Raw genomic sequence first — 17,198 nt, 5'->3', positions numbered from 1 at the left:
TCACTGACAGGGCACGTGACACCAACATTTAGCTACTTGCGTCACCACCACATTGTCATTGGCTACTTTGGATGCCGATCAGTGTTTTTCCACTGCGGGTAGAAAAATAATCCGATTCAACACTGTTCTAATGTAAAGTTCCATAGCATGGATACAATGTTGCTAACAGACACATGTTCCTCAGGCTATGTCAGTGTTCGTGACAAGAAGTGTAAGGTACCTAAAATTCGACACGGACAGAAGAAGAAAATCTCGGAATAAGCAATACATCGATTTTGACATTGTAGCAGTGACACTTGTCACCTTACCGTATGTATGTCACTTTCAGTTTACAGATGTGTGCTCACCTTGCATTCCTAGATTTCTTGTAATGTAAAATTTATTTGTGCGAGATAAATTAAATGTTTTTCATGTTTAAATCAATCTGGAACAGGAGCCTAACAATCTGAGAGGGCACAAAGTAAGTGAGGATGGCAGAGGGGTGGTCCCATTCCTGAAATGGGCAAATTTAGCATTTTTCAAACATCTGAAGTAGCTTTTTTCCTGCAATCTAGAGTCACTATGCTTAATTATATTTTAAAAAATATGTATATTTTTCTGCATATCTAAGCATACCTCTTGAGCTCTCTATTCTCCTGCCTGACTGGTGCTTATTTTTTTCAAAGAAACTAAATATGCTTCTCTGCGTCTCTACTAAAGTCTAGGTAAAATATTCAAAGGAATGTGGGTCTTATTCAGTACATTTAGTAATTGCTAGCATTTCAAAAGACTACCAACCTTGCCAGCAGGCTTGCCAACTAAGATAGTTATACAAGCTAGCAACTCTAGCCTGATAAATAGCCTGAAATAGCTTCTTGGTAGCTAGTTATGAGGTTGGGAGATTGGGAACCTATCTGGACTAGCTAAAGCCAACTTCATAAAATTGCTACAGTAGGTGGCTAGTAGTATTATAGAGAAACAACAAAAGATTTAACAAAAAATGTAAATAATATATATATACACTGAATACAAATATAAACACAACGTGCAACCATTACAAAGATTATACTGAGTTACTAGTCATAGATACCTTAAAAATAAAAGTAGGGGCGTGGATCAGAAAACCAATCATTATCTGGTGTGACCACCATTTGCCTCAAGCAGCACAACACATCTCCTTCTTAAAGAGTTGATCAGGCAGATTGTGGCCTTTGGAATGTTGTCCCACTCCTCTTCAATGTCTGTGCGAAGTTGATGGATATTGGTGGGAACTGAAACACACTGTCATACACATCAATCCAGAGCATCCCAAACATGCTCAGTGGGTGACATGTCTGGTGAGTATACAGGCCATGGAAGAACTGGGACATTTTCAGCTTCCAGAAATTGTGTACAGATCTTTGCGTCATGGGGCCGTGCATTATCATGCTGAAACATGAGGTGATGGCGACGGGCCTCAGGATTTCGTCACGGTATCACTGTGCATTCAAATTGCCACCGAAAAAATGCAATTGTGTTAGTTGTCCATAGCTTATGCTATGAAATGGAGAAAGGAGAATTCTCACTAAGAGGTACAGTATAAGTCAAAAGTTTGGACACACCTACTCATTCAAGGGTTTTTCTTTAATTTAACTATTTTCGACATTGTATAATAATAGTGAAGACATCAGAACTATGAAATAACACATGGAATCATGTGGTAACCAAAAAAGTGTTAAACAAATCCAAATATATTTTATATTTCAGATTCTTCAAAGTAGCCACCCTTTGCCTTGATGACAGCTTTGCAAACTCTTAACATTCTCTCAACCAGCTTCACCTGGAATGCTTTTCCAACAGTCTTGAAGGAGCTCCCACACATGTTGAGCACTTGCGGGCTGCTTTTCCTTCACTCTGCGTTCCAACTCATCCCAAACCATATCAATTGGGTTGAGGTCAGGTGATTGTGTAGGCTAGGTCATCCGATGCAGCACTCCATCACTCTGCTTCTTGGTCAAATAGCCCTTACACAGCCTGGAGTATGTGTTGGGTCATTGTCCTGTTGAAAAACAAATGACAGTCCCACTAAGTACAAACCAGATGGAATGGTGTATCGCTGCAGAATGCTGTGGTAGCCATGCTGGTGCCTTGAATTCTAAATAAATCACTTAAATAAATCTCCTCCATGCTTCACGGTGGGAACTACACATGCTGAGATCATTCGTTCACCTACTATGCGTCTCACAAAGACACGGCAGTTGGAACCAAAAATCTCTAATTTGGACTAATCAGACCAAAGGACAGATTCCCAACAGTCTAATGTCCCTTGCTTGTGTTTCTTGGCCCAAGCAAGTCTCTTCTTCTTCTTGGTAACCTTGAGTTGTGGTTTCTTTGCAGCAATTTGACCATGAAGGCCTGATTCACACAGTCTCCTCTAAACAGTTGATGTTGAGATGTGTCTGTTGAACTCTGTGAAGCATTTACAGTGGGGCAAAAAAGTATTTAGTCAGCCACCAATTGTGCAAGTTCTCCCACGTCATTTTCATCATAGTTACCCTTCAACTATGACAGACAAAATGAGAAGAAAAAAAATCCAGAAAATCACATTGTAGGATTTTATCTCAATACTTTGTTATATACCCTTTGTTGGCAATGACAGAGGTCAAACGTTTTCTGTAAGTCTTCACAAGGTTTTCACACACTGTTGCTGGTATTTTGGCCCATTCCTCCATGCAGATCTCATCTAGAGCAGTGATGTTTTGGGGCTGTTGCTGGGCAACACGGATTTCAACTCCCTCCAAAGATTTTCTATGGGGTTGAGATCTGGAGACTGGCTAGGCCACTCCAGGACCTTGAAATGCTTCTTACGAAGCCACTCCTTCGTTGCCCGGGCGGTGCGTTTGGGATCATTGTCATGCTGAAAGACCCAGCCACGTTTCATCTTCAATGCCCTTGCTGATGGAAGGAGGTTTTCACACAAAATCTCACGATACATGGCCCCATTCATTCTTACCTTTACACGGATCAGTCGTCCTGGTCCCTTTGCAGAAAAACAGCCCCAAAGCATGATCTTTCCACCCCCATGCTTCACAGTAGGTATGGTGTTCTTTGGATGCAACTCGGCATTCTTTGTCCTCCAAACACGAGTTGAGTTTTTACCAAAAAGTTATATTTTGGTGTCATCTGACCAAATGACATTCTCCCAATCTTTCTTCTGGATCATTCAAATGCTCTCTAGCAAACTTCAGACGGGCCTGGACATGTACTGGCTTAAGCAGGGGGACACGTCTGGCACTGCAGGATTTGAGTTACTGATGGTAGGCTTTGTTACTTTGGTCCCAGCTCTCTGCAGGTCATTCACTAGGTCCCCCCGTGTGGTTCTGGGATTTTTACTCACCGTTCTTGTAATAATTTTGACCCCACGGGGTGAGATCTTGCGTGGAGCCCCAGATCAAGGGAGATTATCAGTGGTCTTGTATGTCTTCCATTTCCTAATAATTGCTCCCACAGTTGATTTCTTCAAACCAAGCTGCTTACCTATTGCAGATTCAGTCTTCCCAGCCTGGTGCAGGTCTACAATTTTGTTTCTGGTGTCCTTTGACAGCTCTTTGGTCTTGGCCATAGTGGAGTTTGGAGTGTGACTGTTTGAGGTTGTGGACAGGTGTCTTTTATACTGATAACAAGTTCAAACAGGTGCCATTAATACAGGTAACGAGTGGAGGACAGAGGAGCCTCTAAAGTTACAGGTCTGTGAGAGCCAGAAATCTTGCTTGTTTGTAGGTGACCAAATACTTATTTTCCACCATAATTTGCAAATAAATAAATTAAAAATCCTACAATGTGATTTTCTAGATTTTCTTCTCATTTTGTCTGTCATAGTTGAAGTATACCTATGATGAAAATTACAGGCCTCTCTCATATTTTTAAGTGGGAGAACTTGCACAATTGGTGGCTGACTAAATACTTTTTTGCCCCACTGTATTTGGGCTGCAATTCCTGAGGCTGGTAACTCTAATGAACTTATCCTCTGCTTCAGAGGTAACTCTGGGTCTTCCTTTCCTGTGGCGGTCCTCATGAGAGCCAGTTTCATCATAGCACTTGATGGTTTTTGCAGCCGCACTGACTGACCTTCTTGTCTTAAAGTAATGATGGACTGTTGTTTCTCTGCTTATTTGAGCTGTTCTTGCCATAATATGGACTTGGTCTTTTACCAAATAGGGCTATCTTCTGTATACCACCCCTACCTTGTCACAACACAACTGATTGGCTCAACACATTAAGAAGGAAAGAAATTCCACAAATGACCTTTTAACAACGCACACCTGTTAATTGAAATGCATTCCAGGTGACTACCTCATGAAGCTGGTTGAGAGAATGTCAAGAGTGTTTAAAGCTGTCATCAAGGCAAAGGGTGGCTACTTTGAAGAATCTCAAATATAACATATATTTTGATTTGTTTTTTGGTTACTACATAATTCCATGTGTTATTTCATAGTGTTGATGTCTTCACTATTTTTCTACAATGTAGAACATTTAAAAATAAAGAAAAAACGTGAAATTAGTAGGTGTGTCCAAACTTTTGACTGGTACTGTATATATATATATATTTTTTTTTTTTAATTACATGACAAATTTGAGGGGGCACGTGCCTCTGTGCATCCTATTGGCATGATACCTCTGATCTGGAAGAACTCTCACCTTCATCAGAGCATTAGTAGGATGATGACCTGTTATTATAACTTTATTATAACTAATATAGTTTACCATAACTTTATTCAGGGTGTAATTAATGGTTTAAATAGGTTATTTCTGAGTATTAATTTGTGTCTTCATAAATTAGAAATAGGCCTAGGCTACCATACAGACATGTAATTGTGCTCTCAACAGTTGGTCATTGAAACTTTTATTACACCCACAGAAAATGAACTATGCCTAAAAGTGGACAAACCACTTAATACGTACAAGACATCTGAAACACCACCATGGAGAACAACGATGCACCTGTCGAGTTTAACGATGACAGGACAGTGTGTGTGACGTCAGTGAAAGGGTTAAAGGAGAACTGGCAGAGATGGTCCAACAAGCACCAGGAGTACCAGAAACACAACCCCTTCAGTAACAACCGGGGGGCTATGGTGAATGTGACTGCCCAGCAGCAGAGGCTCCAAAGGGACCAGGATGGCTACGGGAGGCCCCTGGAGGGCTCCTTGACAGAGCAGAGGGGAAGGGACGCCCACGTCCACATCACCCGGGAGGTGGAGGAGCTCTGCCAGATGATCAGGGACATCGGGGAAAGCCGTGGCGGTGGGGACGGAGGCAGCGAGGAGAGACCTGTCGTGACAGTGGAGTTTGGGAAGCTGTTTGAGCACTATGTGAACATCTCCAACAAGGTGGTGGGGATCCTGCTGAGGGCCAGAAAACAAGGCCTGGTCAGCTTTGAAGGGGAGATGTTGTGGCAGGGGCAGGATGACCGGGTCCTCATCACACTGCTACAGTGACCAGGATGAAATGACAGGGTCGCCATTATGCTGCTTCAGTGACCAGGTTTATGCAGCCGACGGACAAGACATTAACCAAGGCCCTGTCCAGAAACATCCCCTAGCTCTTTAGGCATTTGTGTAGTTGTGAAAGGATTGGCTAGGTCTAAGCAATATGGTGAAAATTACATTAGGTAGCAAGGTGCAGCAACACCTATCCAATTCTTTCATGTTTACACCTGCACCTAGCAAGGGTAGTTGTTTCTGGGCAGGGCCCAAGATAACTAACCTGTGGCAGCAGGGACATGCAATATGGTGCTGTAGGATGAACCTGAGCTTATTGGCCTGAATGGACTTTGCGTTGCATTCCCAGTTACACAAGTACACTGTAATCTACACAGCGTTTACAATGTTCCTTAGCAATCTTTGTAATTAGACAGAGGAAATGTGTACATTCTATGGCACAAATACCACACACTGACACTGTAGGCTTATGTTAGAAATCCTGGAAGGAGGCTATGAAACTGTATACATGGTTGACAATGTAGCAAAATGCATCACAATTATATTTACATTCAGGAGAAATAGCACATCACTTTTTGATCCACTGGCATTTGTGGAATTCACACTGTACTATATGCACATTGTTCAACCTAACGAGGGTTGTTTGAGGAATGCTTTTTCAGCTACTTGCACTCATGAAATATACTGTAACACTTTACTAATTTGAAAAATAATTACTGTATTCCAAACATGTTTGTTTAGAAAGGCACTGATTTTTATCAATAAAGTCTTCACACAAAAAAAAAAAAATCACCAAAACGGACTAATTCATAATACAATTGCATTAGAATGACAGGTAACACTTTATTTAAAGCCTGCATAACATAATACTTTTTAATAAGGCATTAGAAAGAGTCATATTAAGTCATACTGCCTAAGTCATACTGCATACTTTACAGTAAGTGTTACTGAATGATGTTTCCCATTAATAAGAGACCAGGAAGGAAATCTGATACACTTGTGGAGGCAGCAATGCATAATTTATTTAACCATGAACCACCATTATTATTTTACAGCGACACGTCAACCAATAAATACAAACACATGACGCTCTTAATTTCATGCAGCAGCATACACTAAACATACATTACTTTGTTGAGTGTTCCATTGGGCTGTAGTGCATAACAAAATTAAGAATCACTCTCCAACATTCATAATAAAATAACACAATTAATGCAGAGTATTGTGTTAACAGAATGTGACTCAAGAAACAATTGTTTATGGATGACTGAGCTCCTATTATGCATCTTGATGAATTAGTAATGTAGGTATTATTCAGTGAATATATTAAACCTCCACACCCCAGTGTACACTTCCATTTTACTCTTTGATCATATATGATTGAATACCATTCATGCAAAACAGTTGCTTTTCTGATCACTTGACTGAGGCCTAAAAGAGCTCATACTTCTCATTATATTTCTCCGCTTTCAGTTATTATACCTCATAATACAAGATACTGTTGACAGTGACTGCATCGCAAATGGTGCCCTATTCATTACACTACTTTTGAGCCCTATAGGAAAAGGTGACATTTGGGATGCACATGCATTAGACATCTTTATCAAAGGTGTCCTGCAATGAGACTTACTGTAGGTTTCCAAGTCCCAATACATCCCATTCTCAGGTCTCCTGGTTATGATCACTTAGGAATGCCTTTACGTTACTAATCGTTCTTTATATTAATACTAGAGCCTAAACACAAACGTATCACTTTTGATATCTTTCTATACCAACAGAAATTGACCCCAAAATCATTCCAGTCATTACTATTTCATATTCTGTGGTAAAAAATAAAGAGTAACTATTGGTCATTTTCAAAAAATTATTTAAAATAGCAAGTAAGGAAAACACATTTGGCTTAATTTCTGATTTGGCTGTTCAGCTTGATACTAGAATTAAAAACCTCAGTTGAGTTGAACCATCATCACTAGTCTCACTGTAACCTGCTGGGGAGTACAGTACACTCACACAGAGAACCATGGAGGGAGACCAGACCTGACCTGCTCACTTCACTACTAGTAAGGTAACCCCGTTTCTCACTGGACCAGCCCAGACTGCAACCCACTCCTCAGTTGGTCTCTCCCTTAGAGTTCAGCTGCTGAATCAACTGGTCAGCCTGCAGGAGACAAACACAAATAGTATAATAATAAATAAAATGACATGTCATGGCTTCTTCATGTCTTTTGATGTCTGAATTGCCAGTCCATTGTCACGCTCATGTATTGTATCTAAAGGTAGAAAAACAAAGGCTCTTGCATGAGGTGCATGCCTGCAAACCAACCTGATGGGAATAGACTGATATGGGTGAGTGTCCCTGACATACTGTATAGATGGCCATCCTTTAACCTGGGAAGACCCATATACACACTGAAGGCAGACACAGGAAAAAAGCAGGTTTCCTAGTCCAGTGTATTTGGGGCTTTAGTCACCTTACTTCATCCCAACAGATTTCCCCAGCCCAGTAGTCTCCACAGGGAGTTAATTGACCATGAAAGCTGGCAGTGATAATGCAGTGAGAGATCAGTGTTGGCTGACTGGCTCTTAACAGATGACAACACAACAGCCAGAGTGGCAGAAAAGAGCTGCTGGAACAGTGAGGAACAATGGAGCTGTTCATCAGCTGCCAATCTAGACTGTCCAACTTTATGTAAAAAAATTTTTTTTTTAAAAAGAGCCCTCTTTCCCAAACACAATGCTAACAAGCTACTCTAACAAGTCTAAATGAGTGGAGTTGATGTTTGTGTCCAGGTGATGTCAAGGCAGCAAGGCAAGGGAAATTATTGTTCTATCCCGACTTTGGTACTGTACGAACACTGAACTCAATAGGTGGATAATATTATCACAGAACAGACTTTTTATTTTACCTTTATTTAACAATGTGGGGGGAATTGTGAAACATTTATCACACAAATTCTGACAACTACCGTACTACAATGGCCATTTGAAAGAGACTTACAGTGACAAACCAATAGGAGTTGGGTCTGTAGAAGAGGCGGGACATGAAGCCCATCTGACTGGCAGGTGCCAACACATGTAGGTGCAGGTGAGAGACAGAACAGAATGGAGGCCAGTGGAAGCCAAACCTGTAGAAAAACAAATAATAATAATTGTCTGCTTCTTTGTCTCTGCATGATCTTCTGTGACAACAGCAACATGTTCAAAATGCTAAATTCTACAGACTGCTGAATGTGATTTGCCATTGTATGTCATTTCATAAAGTCAAACCAATCAACTATGCATGTATAGCAAAAATAAATAGATTGGCCTTTACAATTGGAGCCACTTGTTAATAAAAGGGCCGGGACGATACCAGTATAGCGACTCTTGTCAGTATCGTGGCAAAGAAACAAACACACTACATGGCTTTAACTTACTTTGGAAAACAGCCCTAATGTTGGAAACAGACATTATGTCATCATCTAGTCACATTTGTTCATTTTTCAGGCTATATATATATATATATATATATCATACAATAGTTTGCATACAGCAGGTTTTTAAAGAACCAAAGAGTTGTCTGCTTTCTATTTAATTCCCCCCCCCCATGGAAAACATCTCAATACTGGTATTGTCACAGCCCGAATAACATCTGAAGATTGAAAAACACTCCATTTGAATCATGTGACATTGACTGGAGAGAATGTTGTGGTCATACCTAACATCGCTGAGGTCTAAGACATTGTTCTTCTGAAGGATCTCCATCCCTATCTCCACCATCTTCTCTACTGATCACAGACACAGCAGGATAATCAGTTAACACACACACACACACACACACACACACACCACACCACACCACACCACACCACACACACACACAACTTTAAAGTTGCATACCTAATGACACATGCTCTTTACTGAGTGATTTACAGTTTCCAACATGTCTCGTTGGCACAACCAGGTAATGATGGGGAGCTCCAGGCTTGATGTCCCTGAAGCAAGAGACCTCCTCGTCCTGTCATGCAAACGAAGTCAAACACATGGGGTGGTCACTAGTTGGTTCAGCTAGAACGTCCATCACAATCAGCATTGTTTTCAGTTTGGAAGCTAACCTGCCTAAAAACTATTTTTGGGATCATTAATGTATATTGTTTCCACATAGCTATGGAAATATGATAATGGATTAGCTCAAATGACCTGTCGTAGTGGTAATCAACGTCGCTGTTTTCTGACAGCTAACCTAGCCAGCTAACGACGTTAACGTAACGTTAGCCTAGCTAGCTAGTTTGTGTCAATAATTCACTCATACTTACAACATGAAGAATCTCCGTGCCCATCTCATTGTTGACAACCTTGCAGAATATGCATTTCTTGTCGTATCCTTCGCCTTGACCTACGTTTCTTTTAGAAATATATGCATTTGCAGGTTCAGAACCTTCGTTGGTTGCCATATTTAATGGTCGTCACTAGTTACCACAGCCACAAAGGCATAAACCCCGCCTATTTCTACAATGTATTTAGGATGCTATTTTAAACCTAACCTTAACTCTAACCTTAACCACCCTGCTAACCTTATGCCTAGCCAATTCCAACTTTGTGGCTGTGGTAATTAGTGGAAATCATACCTATCAACGAAGGAACACAAGTGGATCAAACGGTTATCGTTGGTGAGTCGAAAGGTAAAGCAAACAATTACTCAACTTGGTAGTGCGCACGAATGTCCACCTGAAGGTGGCAGTGAAACACGTCTCTCACTGAATCGTCTAGATAAAATATTTACATTTTAGTCATTTATCAGATATGCTTTTCTATTTTCTGCCACTTCTTCAACATGTATAAGTCAATGCTACGGTTATATTGCATTGTTGAATTTGCCTAAATGATTTAAAGATGGGATTTTTTAAGCCATTTTCGTGACCTAGGAAAAGAACGATAAAGATTAACTTCTTGATTTTTTTTTACTGGTCATAGCCTATAACTTTTAAAAAATAATCTAACTCATCCTTACTGTTTACAGTAATAAAGATGTGCTCAACTTAGGTATTTTGTATTTTATTAGGATCCCCATTAGCTGTTGTGAAAGTACATTAGGCTGCATCCTATGTAGGCCTTGCTTTTGAGATTGCAGGTGTCATTTTCATTAAGCAAACATACTTTCTTTGACAGTACAGCAACATGTAAATGAATGCTGTGACATTTTATAATTTCTTTCAAAACCAATCATACAATGAGTGATTACTGATGTGGCCTTAGGCTACCTATTGCTAGCTTAATTTCAGCATACAGAAATGACTGGGCATCTAGCATGATAATTCAAAATACTGGGTAAATCTAAAACATGTCATATGTCCTTTTGTTATCATGAATCTTGCTTTTATATTGTTGTTGATGAGATTAATATTAGTATTACTATTCCAGGCAATGATGCTTATTGATCTGAAAACAATCAGTCACATAATCACACAAGTTTAAAGCACATTTTTTGTCACCTGGAAATGCAGAATTTTAATAAGGAGCCATTAACAGTGCCAGCACTGTACAGAACACATACAGAAAAACAAAACAAAATACTTCCCTGGATAACATTTCTTTAAATATATATATATATATTTTTATAGCAAATATAAAAAACATCAAAGGAATGTGAAAAAGACACCAAACTAAAACAATTGGTCCATCTTATATCCTGTTTCTTTCTTTTAAACAAATTGCATTATTCTCTTTTAGAAATGTAAGAAAACATTTAACATGGATTTAAACCCATACCTTTAGTACAAACCATTAGAGGCCACTTTTAGCAGCTCTAAGAGACAGTACTCTGCCGTGGCTGTTTCTAGACCTGAGTGTTGTGTGTGTGAGGAATCCCTACGGGGCATCTGATGTTGTACCCTTGTAACACAGACACAGAAATAAATAGAAAATAGTTGGGTAGTACAGTAGTGTGTTCATCTTAGCCTCTATAAAGTTTAAAGCTTATGAGGAAATTGTAATGAAAATAGGATATTACTCTAAAATGGGCTTTGGTTTGTAAATGCTGTCCATAACAAAGGATTGATGGAGGGTTTACAGCTTAGATGTCTAGGTTGTAATGCTCGTATTGGACAGAGCTTGTTCAGTAGCAGGTATTGAGCAGCAAACAGTAGGACACTGTAAAACAGCCTGTCTATCTCTCACCATACAGTCCTCAGTTAACCAGGCAAAACACAGATACATCCTGAGTTAATGCTGGTATAATAGGTTTCGCGCTGGTAAAACACAGGTAAAACCAGCCTAAAAGTCACTAGACCAGGTTTTACACGTGACAAACCCAGGGGTGAATGACTGCCCCCTCTCATTCAAGGCCAACCACAGTACTGCAGGCATTATTTGCCAAACACAGGACAGTGAATGGGAAGATGGCAATCTTCGTATAAATATAATAACAAATAAAAACAAAAATGTCTTATACCCCAGATGTATGTGCTTGAACCAATTATTTTAAAATCGCACACAGAAGAAGTTACTGTCATAATTTAGTAGCTAATGGCAGCATGCCCCATTCTGCCTTTAACATGAAATACTCAATGAGAGGGGGCAGCACTGAGCTAGCCTGCAACGTCACATCCTGGAGTAGCTCAAACTAGCATGTAATGCCTATGTAAATGTCCCACATGAGACGCCATCTTAATGGACTTCCTTGGCTTCAAATGCACTATTGAGTTTTCACATAGGAATGACTGGTGTCACGTGATCGATGGCGTTGTCCATTCATATATAAGGTCATTGGACAAACCAAGCTTACTATATTAAGCTTACTGTACTTTAACAGCTTGAACACAGGCTAAACCTCACTGAACACAAGTAAAGCCATGTTGTAAACCATAGATAGACATGGCTCTAGTTTTTTCTCTCTCTCTTTTCCGCTTCTGAGTCTCTCAGCGTCTCGCTCTGTTTACTGGACAGTCCAGACCTCCAGGTCCTGCACTGTGAAGTCTTGCTGGGTGGACAGGGGCTGGTTGTTGAAGGTGTGACATGGGAAGCTTGCACCGTAGTACAGATCAGCATCCAGCCACAGGCCAAAAAGCCCCCTAGAGGTCAACAAGAGAAAGATACAGTGGGGCAAAAAAGTATTTAGTCAGCCACCAATTGTGCAAGTTCTCCCACTTAAAAAGATGAGAGAGGCCTGTAATTTTCATCATAGGTACACTTCAACTATGACAGACAAAATGAGAAAAAAAAATCCAGAAAATCACATTGTAGGATTTTTAATGAAATTATTAGCAAATTATGGTGGAAAATAAGTATTTGGTCACCTACAAACAAGCACGATTTCTGGCTCTCACAGACCTGTAACTTGTTCTTTAAAGAGGCTCCTCTGTCCTCCACTCGTTACCTGTATTAATGGCACATGTTTGAACTTGTTATCAGTATAAAAGACACCTGTCCACAACCTCAAACAGTCACACTCCAAACTCCACTATGGCCAAGACCAAAGAGCTGTCAAAGGACACCAGAAACAAAATTGTAGACCTGCACCAGGCTGGGAAGACTGAATCTGCAATAGGTAAGCAGCTTGGTTTGAGGAAATCAACTGTGGGAGCAATTATTAAGAAATGGAAGACATACAAGACCACTGATAATCTCCCTCAATCTAGGGCTCCACGCAAGATCTCACCCCGTGGGGTCAAAATGATCACAAGAACAGTGAGCAAAAATCCCAGAACCACACGGAGGGACCTAGTGAATGACCTGCAGAGAGCTGGGACCAAAGTAACAAAGCCTACCATCAGTAACACACTACGCCGCCAGGGACTCAAATCCTGCAGTGCCAGATGTGTCCTCCTGCTTAAGCCAGTACATGTCCAGGCCCGTCTGAAGTTTGCTAGAGAGCATTTGGATGATCCAGAAGAAGATTGGGAGAATGTCATGGTCAGACGAAACAAAAATATAACTTTTTGGTAAAAACTCAACTCATCGTGTTTTGTTAGACAAAGAATGCTGAGTTGCATCCATAGAACACCATACCTACTGTGAAGCATGGGGGTGGAAACATCATGCTTTGGGGCTGTTTTTCTGCAAAGGGACCAGGACGACTGATCCGTGTAAAGGAAAGAATGAATGGGGCCATGTATCGTGAGACTTTGAGTGAAAACCTCCTTCCATCAGCAAGGGCATTGAAGATGAAACGTGGCTGGGTCTTTCAGCATGACAATGATCCCAAACACACCGCCCGGGCAACGAAGGAGTGGCTTCGTAAGAAGCATTTCCAGGTCCTGGAGTGGCCTAGTCAGTCTCCAGATCTCAACCCCATAGAAAATCTTTGGAGGAAGTTGAAATCCGTGTTGCCCAGCAACAGCCCCAAAACATCACTGCTCTAGATGAGATCTGCATGGAGGAATGGGTCAAAATACCAGCAACAGTGTGTGAAAACCTTGTGAAGACTTACACAAAACGTTTGACCTCTGTATTTGCCAACAAAGGGTATATAACAAAGTATTGAGATAAACTTTTGTTATTGACCAAATACTTATTTTCCACCATAATTTGCAAATAAATCCATTAAATATCCTTCAATGTGATTTTCTGGATTTTTTTTCTTCTCATTTTGTCTGTCATAGTTGAAGTGTACCTATGATGAAAATTACAGGCCACTCTCATCTTTTTCAGTGGGAGAACATGCACAATTGGTGGCTGACTAAATACTTTTTTTACCCCACTGTATATATCAGACCAGAGCCAAATGATGTGGTTTAGCCAATAAGATCTGTAGACATCAATGAGTTTGTGGAAGCTAACTAGATTTACTTTTAGATGATAAAGGCTTCGGTATTTCTGATAAAGAAAATTCTGAACACTTACCCTCCTCCACCAATCTGTAGAGAGTCCATATGGCCCCTGATGAAGTAAGAGTTCTCACCACTCCACCTGTAGGCCTGTGTGAAGAGAGAGGTGTCAGACTAACTCCACCCATCACGACAGTCAAGAGACAGCCTATTAACTACAACAACAGGGGCTGTATCTGAAATGACACCCTATTCCCTATAGTACAAAGGTAAGCGCTGGTCAAATGTATATAGTGAATAGGATGCCATTATGGACAAGCCGTGCACACAACAGTATGCAATGTTACCTTAAATGCAGGGTCAAAGCTGTAGACAAAAGTCTCTCCTGTTCCGTAGCAACAGTCACTCACTCTGAAGGGATGGGAGGAGAAGGCACCAAACACCTGAGAGAGAGGAAAACAAACGTATTAGCATTTTACTGGGATCGTATGACCCATTCATAATGTAATAACAATGTAATAGCAGTACATGGATGTAACAGTACGTTAGATGTCAGTCATATAGAACAGTGCGTTGTTGAGATGTCCACCTTTTTTCCCATGTCTTTGATGACCAGAAGCACAGGACTGTCGATGTGGGCCATTTGCCTGTACAGAGTCTTCAGGCTGGTGCCATGAATGGCTGTGCTGTAGACCAGGTTCCATGGATACCCCTGTGTCCTTGCTGGTATGTGATTGGCTAGCTGTGGGTTTCAGAAACAGAGGATGAGATGGATGATGAGAAAATGTCCCATTTAAATTCACATGTCAAAGCTGTGTAATGCTGAGATGAGTATGTGCACTTTATTTTCCCGGAACTCAGTATAAATTGAAGAACCAAAAAAAAGTCCCATATTTAGCTTTGTACATATCAAACAAACCAAAGCACTATGTTCTTCCCATGAGCTGGCTGTGTAGCCTATATACTGCTGTGAGATGATTGCTTTACTTTTCCTTTACTTCATTAGGTTTATTTGATAAGTACAAAGCACCTTCATCAGCATTTCTGTAAACATGCCAGAAGTGACTGTATTAGCCACAGTGTTTTGTTGTAGTGTAGTTTAACAGTAACTCACACTCTCGATGTGTTGGTCGTTGAGGAGCTGGCTGTGGTTTCGGAGAACAGGAAGTATGTCCTCAGGCTCCTCGCCCTCAGAGCGGTTACCCTCCTCTGAGCTGCACACGCTCCATCGAGGCTTTACTGAATCGTTCCCTGTGATGATCTGCAAGGAAATAACCACAAACTCTGTTAAGGGGAAAGTTCACCAAAATTACAAAATTACTTATATGTCCCAGGTATTATAATGTTTCGCTTTCATGTTCAAATGATCTTAAAGTAACTTTATTAAGGTACAAAATCCATTTCAGACACTTTGGGATGATTTGGACATGAAATCACAACTCTGTTAAAACACATTCTCCTTTTCGCTCTGTGGGTTTCTCAGCCACATCTCTGTTAAAACACTCTCCTTTTCTCTCTGCTGTGAGTTTCTCAGCCACATCTCTGTTAAAACACATTCTCTTTTTCACTCTGTGAGTTTCTCAGCCACATCTCTGTTAAAACACATTCTCTTTTTCACTCTGTGAGTTTCTCAGCCACATCTCTGTTAAAACACATTCTCTTTTTCACTCCGAGTTTCTCAGCCACATCTCTGTTAAAACACACTCTCTTTTTCTCTCTGCTGTGAGTTTCTCAGCCACATCTCTGTTAAAACACTCTCCTTTTCTCTCTGCTGTGAGTTTCTCAGCCACATCTCTGTTAAAACACATTCTCTTTTTCACTCTGTGAATTTCTCAGCCACATCTCTGTTAAAACACTCTCCTTTTCTCTCTGCTGTGAGTTTCTCAGCCACATCTCTGTTAAAACACATTCTCTTTTTCACTCTGTGAGTTTCTCAGCCACATCTCTGTTAAAACACATTCTCTTTTTCTCTCTGCTGTGAGTTTCTCAGCCACATCTCTGTTAAAACACACTCTCTTTTTCTCTCTGCTGTCAGTTTCTTAACCACACTGATATTGTAAAACAAGGCTGAGTAATTAACTGACTCAAAAACAAACACAATAAAACATGAAATTACACCCACAATCAGTACTAGTGAGTGAGGGTGGTTGATAAAAGACAAAATACAATCATTTATTCAACCCTTCACCAATAAATTAACATTATTGCACACCACCCTAAAATTACTCTTCACATATTTGGGTCATACTAAAGGTATTTCAAAAAATACAAATACAAATGGCATGCATACTAATACATTATCTCACACTAAACATTACAATTCACAAAAATAAGAGTATAGTTAGCAACCCACCATTACATATGGCTCCAGACATTTGTTTGCAAAGTAAAGCACCTTGATGTTCTCCTGCATTAGTCTCATGTCTACTAATATTCCTCCCAAACACAACTCATGTATACTAATAATGTAACACAGTTGCCTCAGTATATGATACTGTATGTACCACAGGCACAGGCAAGAGTGTGAACTGATAACCTATACCCAACCATCAAATGCTCTCTCTTACTTCATTCAACTTCCATCCCCCTAAATCTCATTGGCTGATAGTAGACCTGCTTGTGGAAACCGTATTGGCCACCTCAGTTTTGTGTTTCAGATTCCTTTCTTGAAAAACAGGATGGCACTTGTAGTAAACTGAATTATGGGGCATATGTCCATATATGGGGTGTCCGGCAGGTTTGAGCGAACTGTCAAAATATCTCATTGTTGCACTCATGGCAATGAGCCAACAATTCTGTAGCCTGGGTACTAGTCTGTGTCTCCTAACCTTCCACACCTAACCTTCCACTCCTTGTACTCCGTGCTATTGCAAAGATGTTTAGCATATGAGAAGAAGTGACAAGGAGTGGAATGTTAGGAGAAGAAGACTGGTACCCAGGCTAACAAATATGTGCCTTAAAGCTACAATATTTCATAGATATTTCATCACAACAA

General features: G+C 40.4%; 3 protein-coding genes across 10 annotated transcripts; 1 reads left to right on the top strand and 2 right to left on the bottom strand.

Annotated features, from left to right (window-relative positions):
- The first annotated feature begins 72 nt into the window (after positions 1-72).
- Positions 73-6,914, top strand: LOC115102328 (actin-binding Rho-activating protein-like). 4 transcript variants are annotated; one of them, XM_029622173.2, is made up of 2 exons: positions 73-309; positions 4,877-6,914. In XM_029622173.2, the coding sequence occupies exon 2, from the start codon at positions 4,941-4,943 to the stop codon at positions 5,454-5,456; it is 516 nt and encodes a 171-aa protein (XP_029478033.2). In that variant the 5' UTR covers positions 73-309; positions 4,877-4,940; the 3' UTR covers positions 5,457-6,914. The 4 variants fall into 4 exon arrangements, with proteins under 4 accessions (XP_029478033.2, XP_029478043.2, XP_029478052.2 ...); XM_029622183.2 differs by having other exon boundaries at positions 73-313; XM_029622192.2 differs by lacking the exon at positions 73-309 and adding an exon at positions 324-460.
- Positions 6,452-9,940, bottom strand: LOC115102343 (adenosine 5'-monophosphoramidase HINT3). 2 transcript variants are annotated; one of them, XM_029622204.2, is made up of 5 exons: positions 9,755-9,940; positions 9,339-9,456; positions 9,157-9,226; positions 8,458-8,584; positions 6,452-7,617 (listed from the first exon to the last, which is right to left on the bottom strand). In XM_029622204.2, exons 1-5 carry the CDS (start codon positions 9,890-9,892, stop codon positions 7,570-7,572), a joined length of 501 nt encoding a protein of 166 aa, XP_029478064.2. In that variant the 5' UTR covers positions 9,893-9,940; the 3' UTR covers positions 6,452-7,569. The 2 variants fall into 2 exon arrangements, with proteins under 2 accessions (XP_029478064.2, XP_029478074.2); XM_029622214.2 differs by having other exon boundaries at positions 9,157-9,223.
- A 968-nt stretch (positions 9,941-10,908) lies between these two features.
- On the bottom strand, positions 10,909-16,763 carry LOC115102352 (nuclear receptor coactivator 7-like). Of its 4 annotated transcripts, none has more exons than XR_010460845.1 (7): positions 16,557-16,763; positions 15,318-15,464; positions 14,793-14,945; positions 14,551-14,646; positions 14,280-14,353; positions 12,738-13,805; positions 12,419-12,508 (listed from the first exon to the last, which is right to left on the bottom strand). XR_010460845.1 is itself a non-coding variant. In XM_029622225.2 (6 exons), exons 1-6 carry the CDS (start codon positions 16,623-16,625, stop codon positions 12,373-12,375), a joined length of 675 nt encoding a protein of 224 aa, XP_029478085.2. In that variant the 5' UTR covers positions 16,626-16,762; the 3' UTR covers positions 10,909-12,372. The 4 variants fall into 4 exon arrangements, 1 of the variants encoding a protein (XP_029478085.2); XR_010460847.1 differs by having other exon boundaries at positions 12,422-12,508; positions 12,768-13,805; XR_010460848.1 differs by having other exon boundaries at positions 12,424-12,508; positions 12,734-13,805.
- Between the last annotated feature and the right edge of the window lie 435 nt (positions 16,764-17,198).

Source organism: Oncorhynchus nerka, linkage group LG3 (assembly GCF_034236695.1).
Source record: "Oncorhynchus nerka isolate Pitt River linkage group LG3, Oner_Uvic_2.0, whole genome shotgun sequence".
NCBI lineage: Eukaryota > Metazoa > Chordata > Actinopteri > Salmoniformes > Salmonidae > Oncorhynchus > Oncorhynchus nerka.
This window is presented reverse-complemented; position numbering and strand designations above follow the sequence as displayed.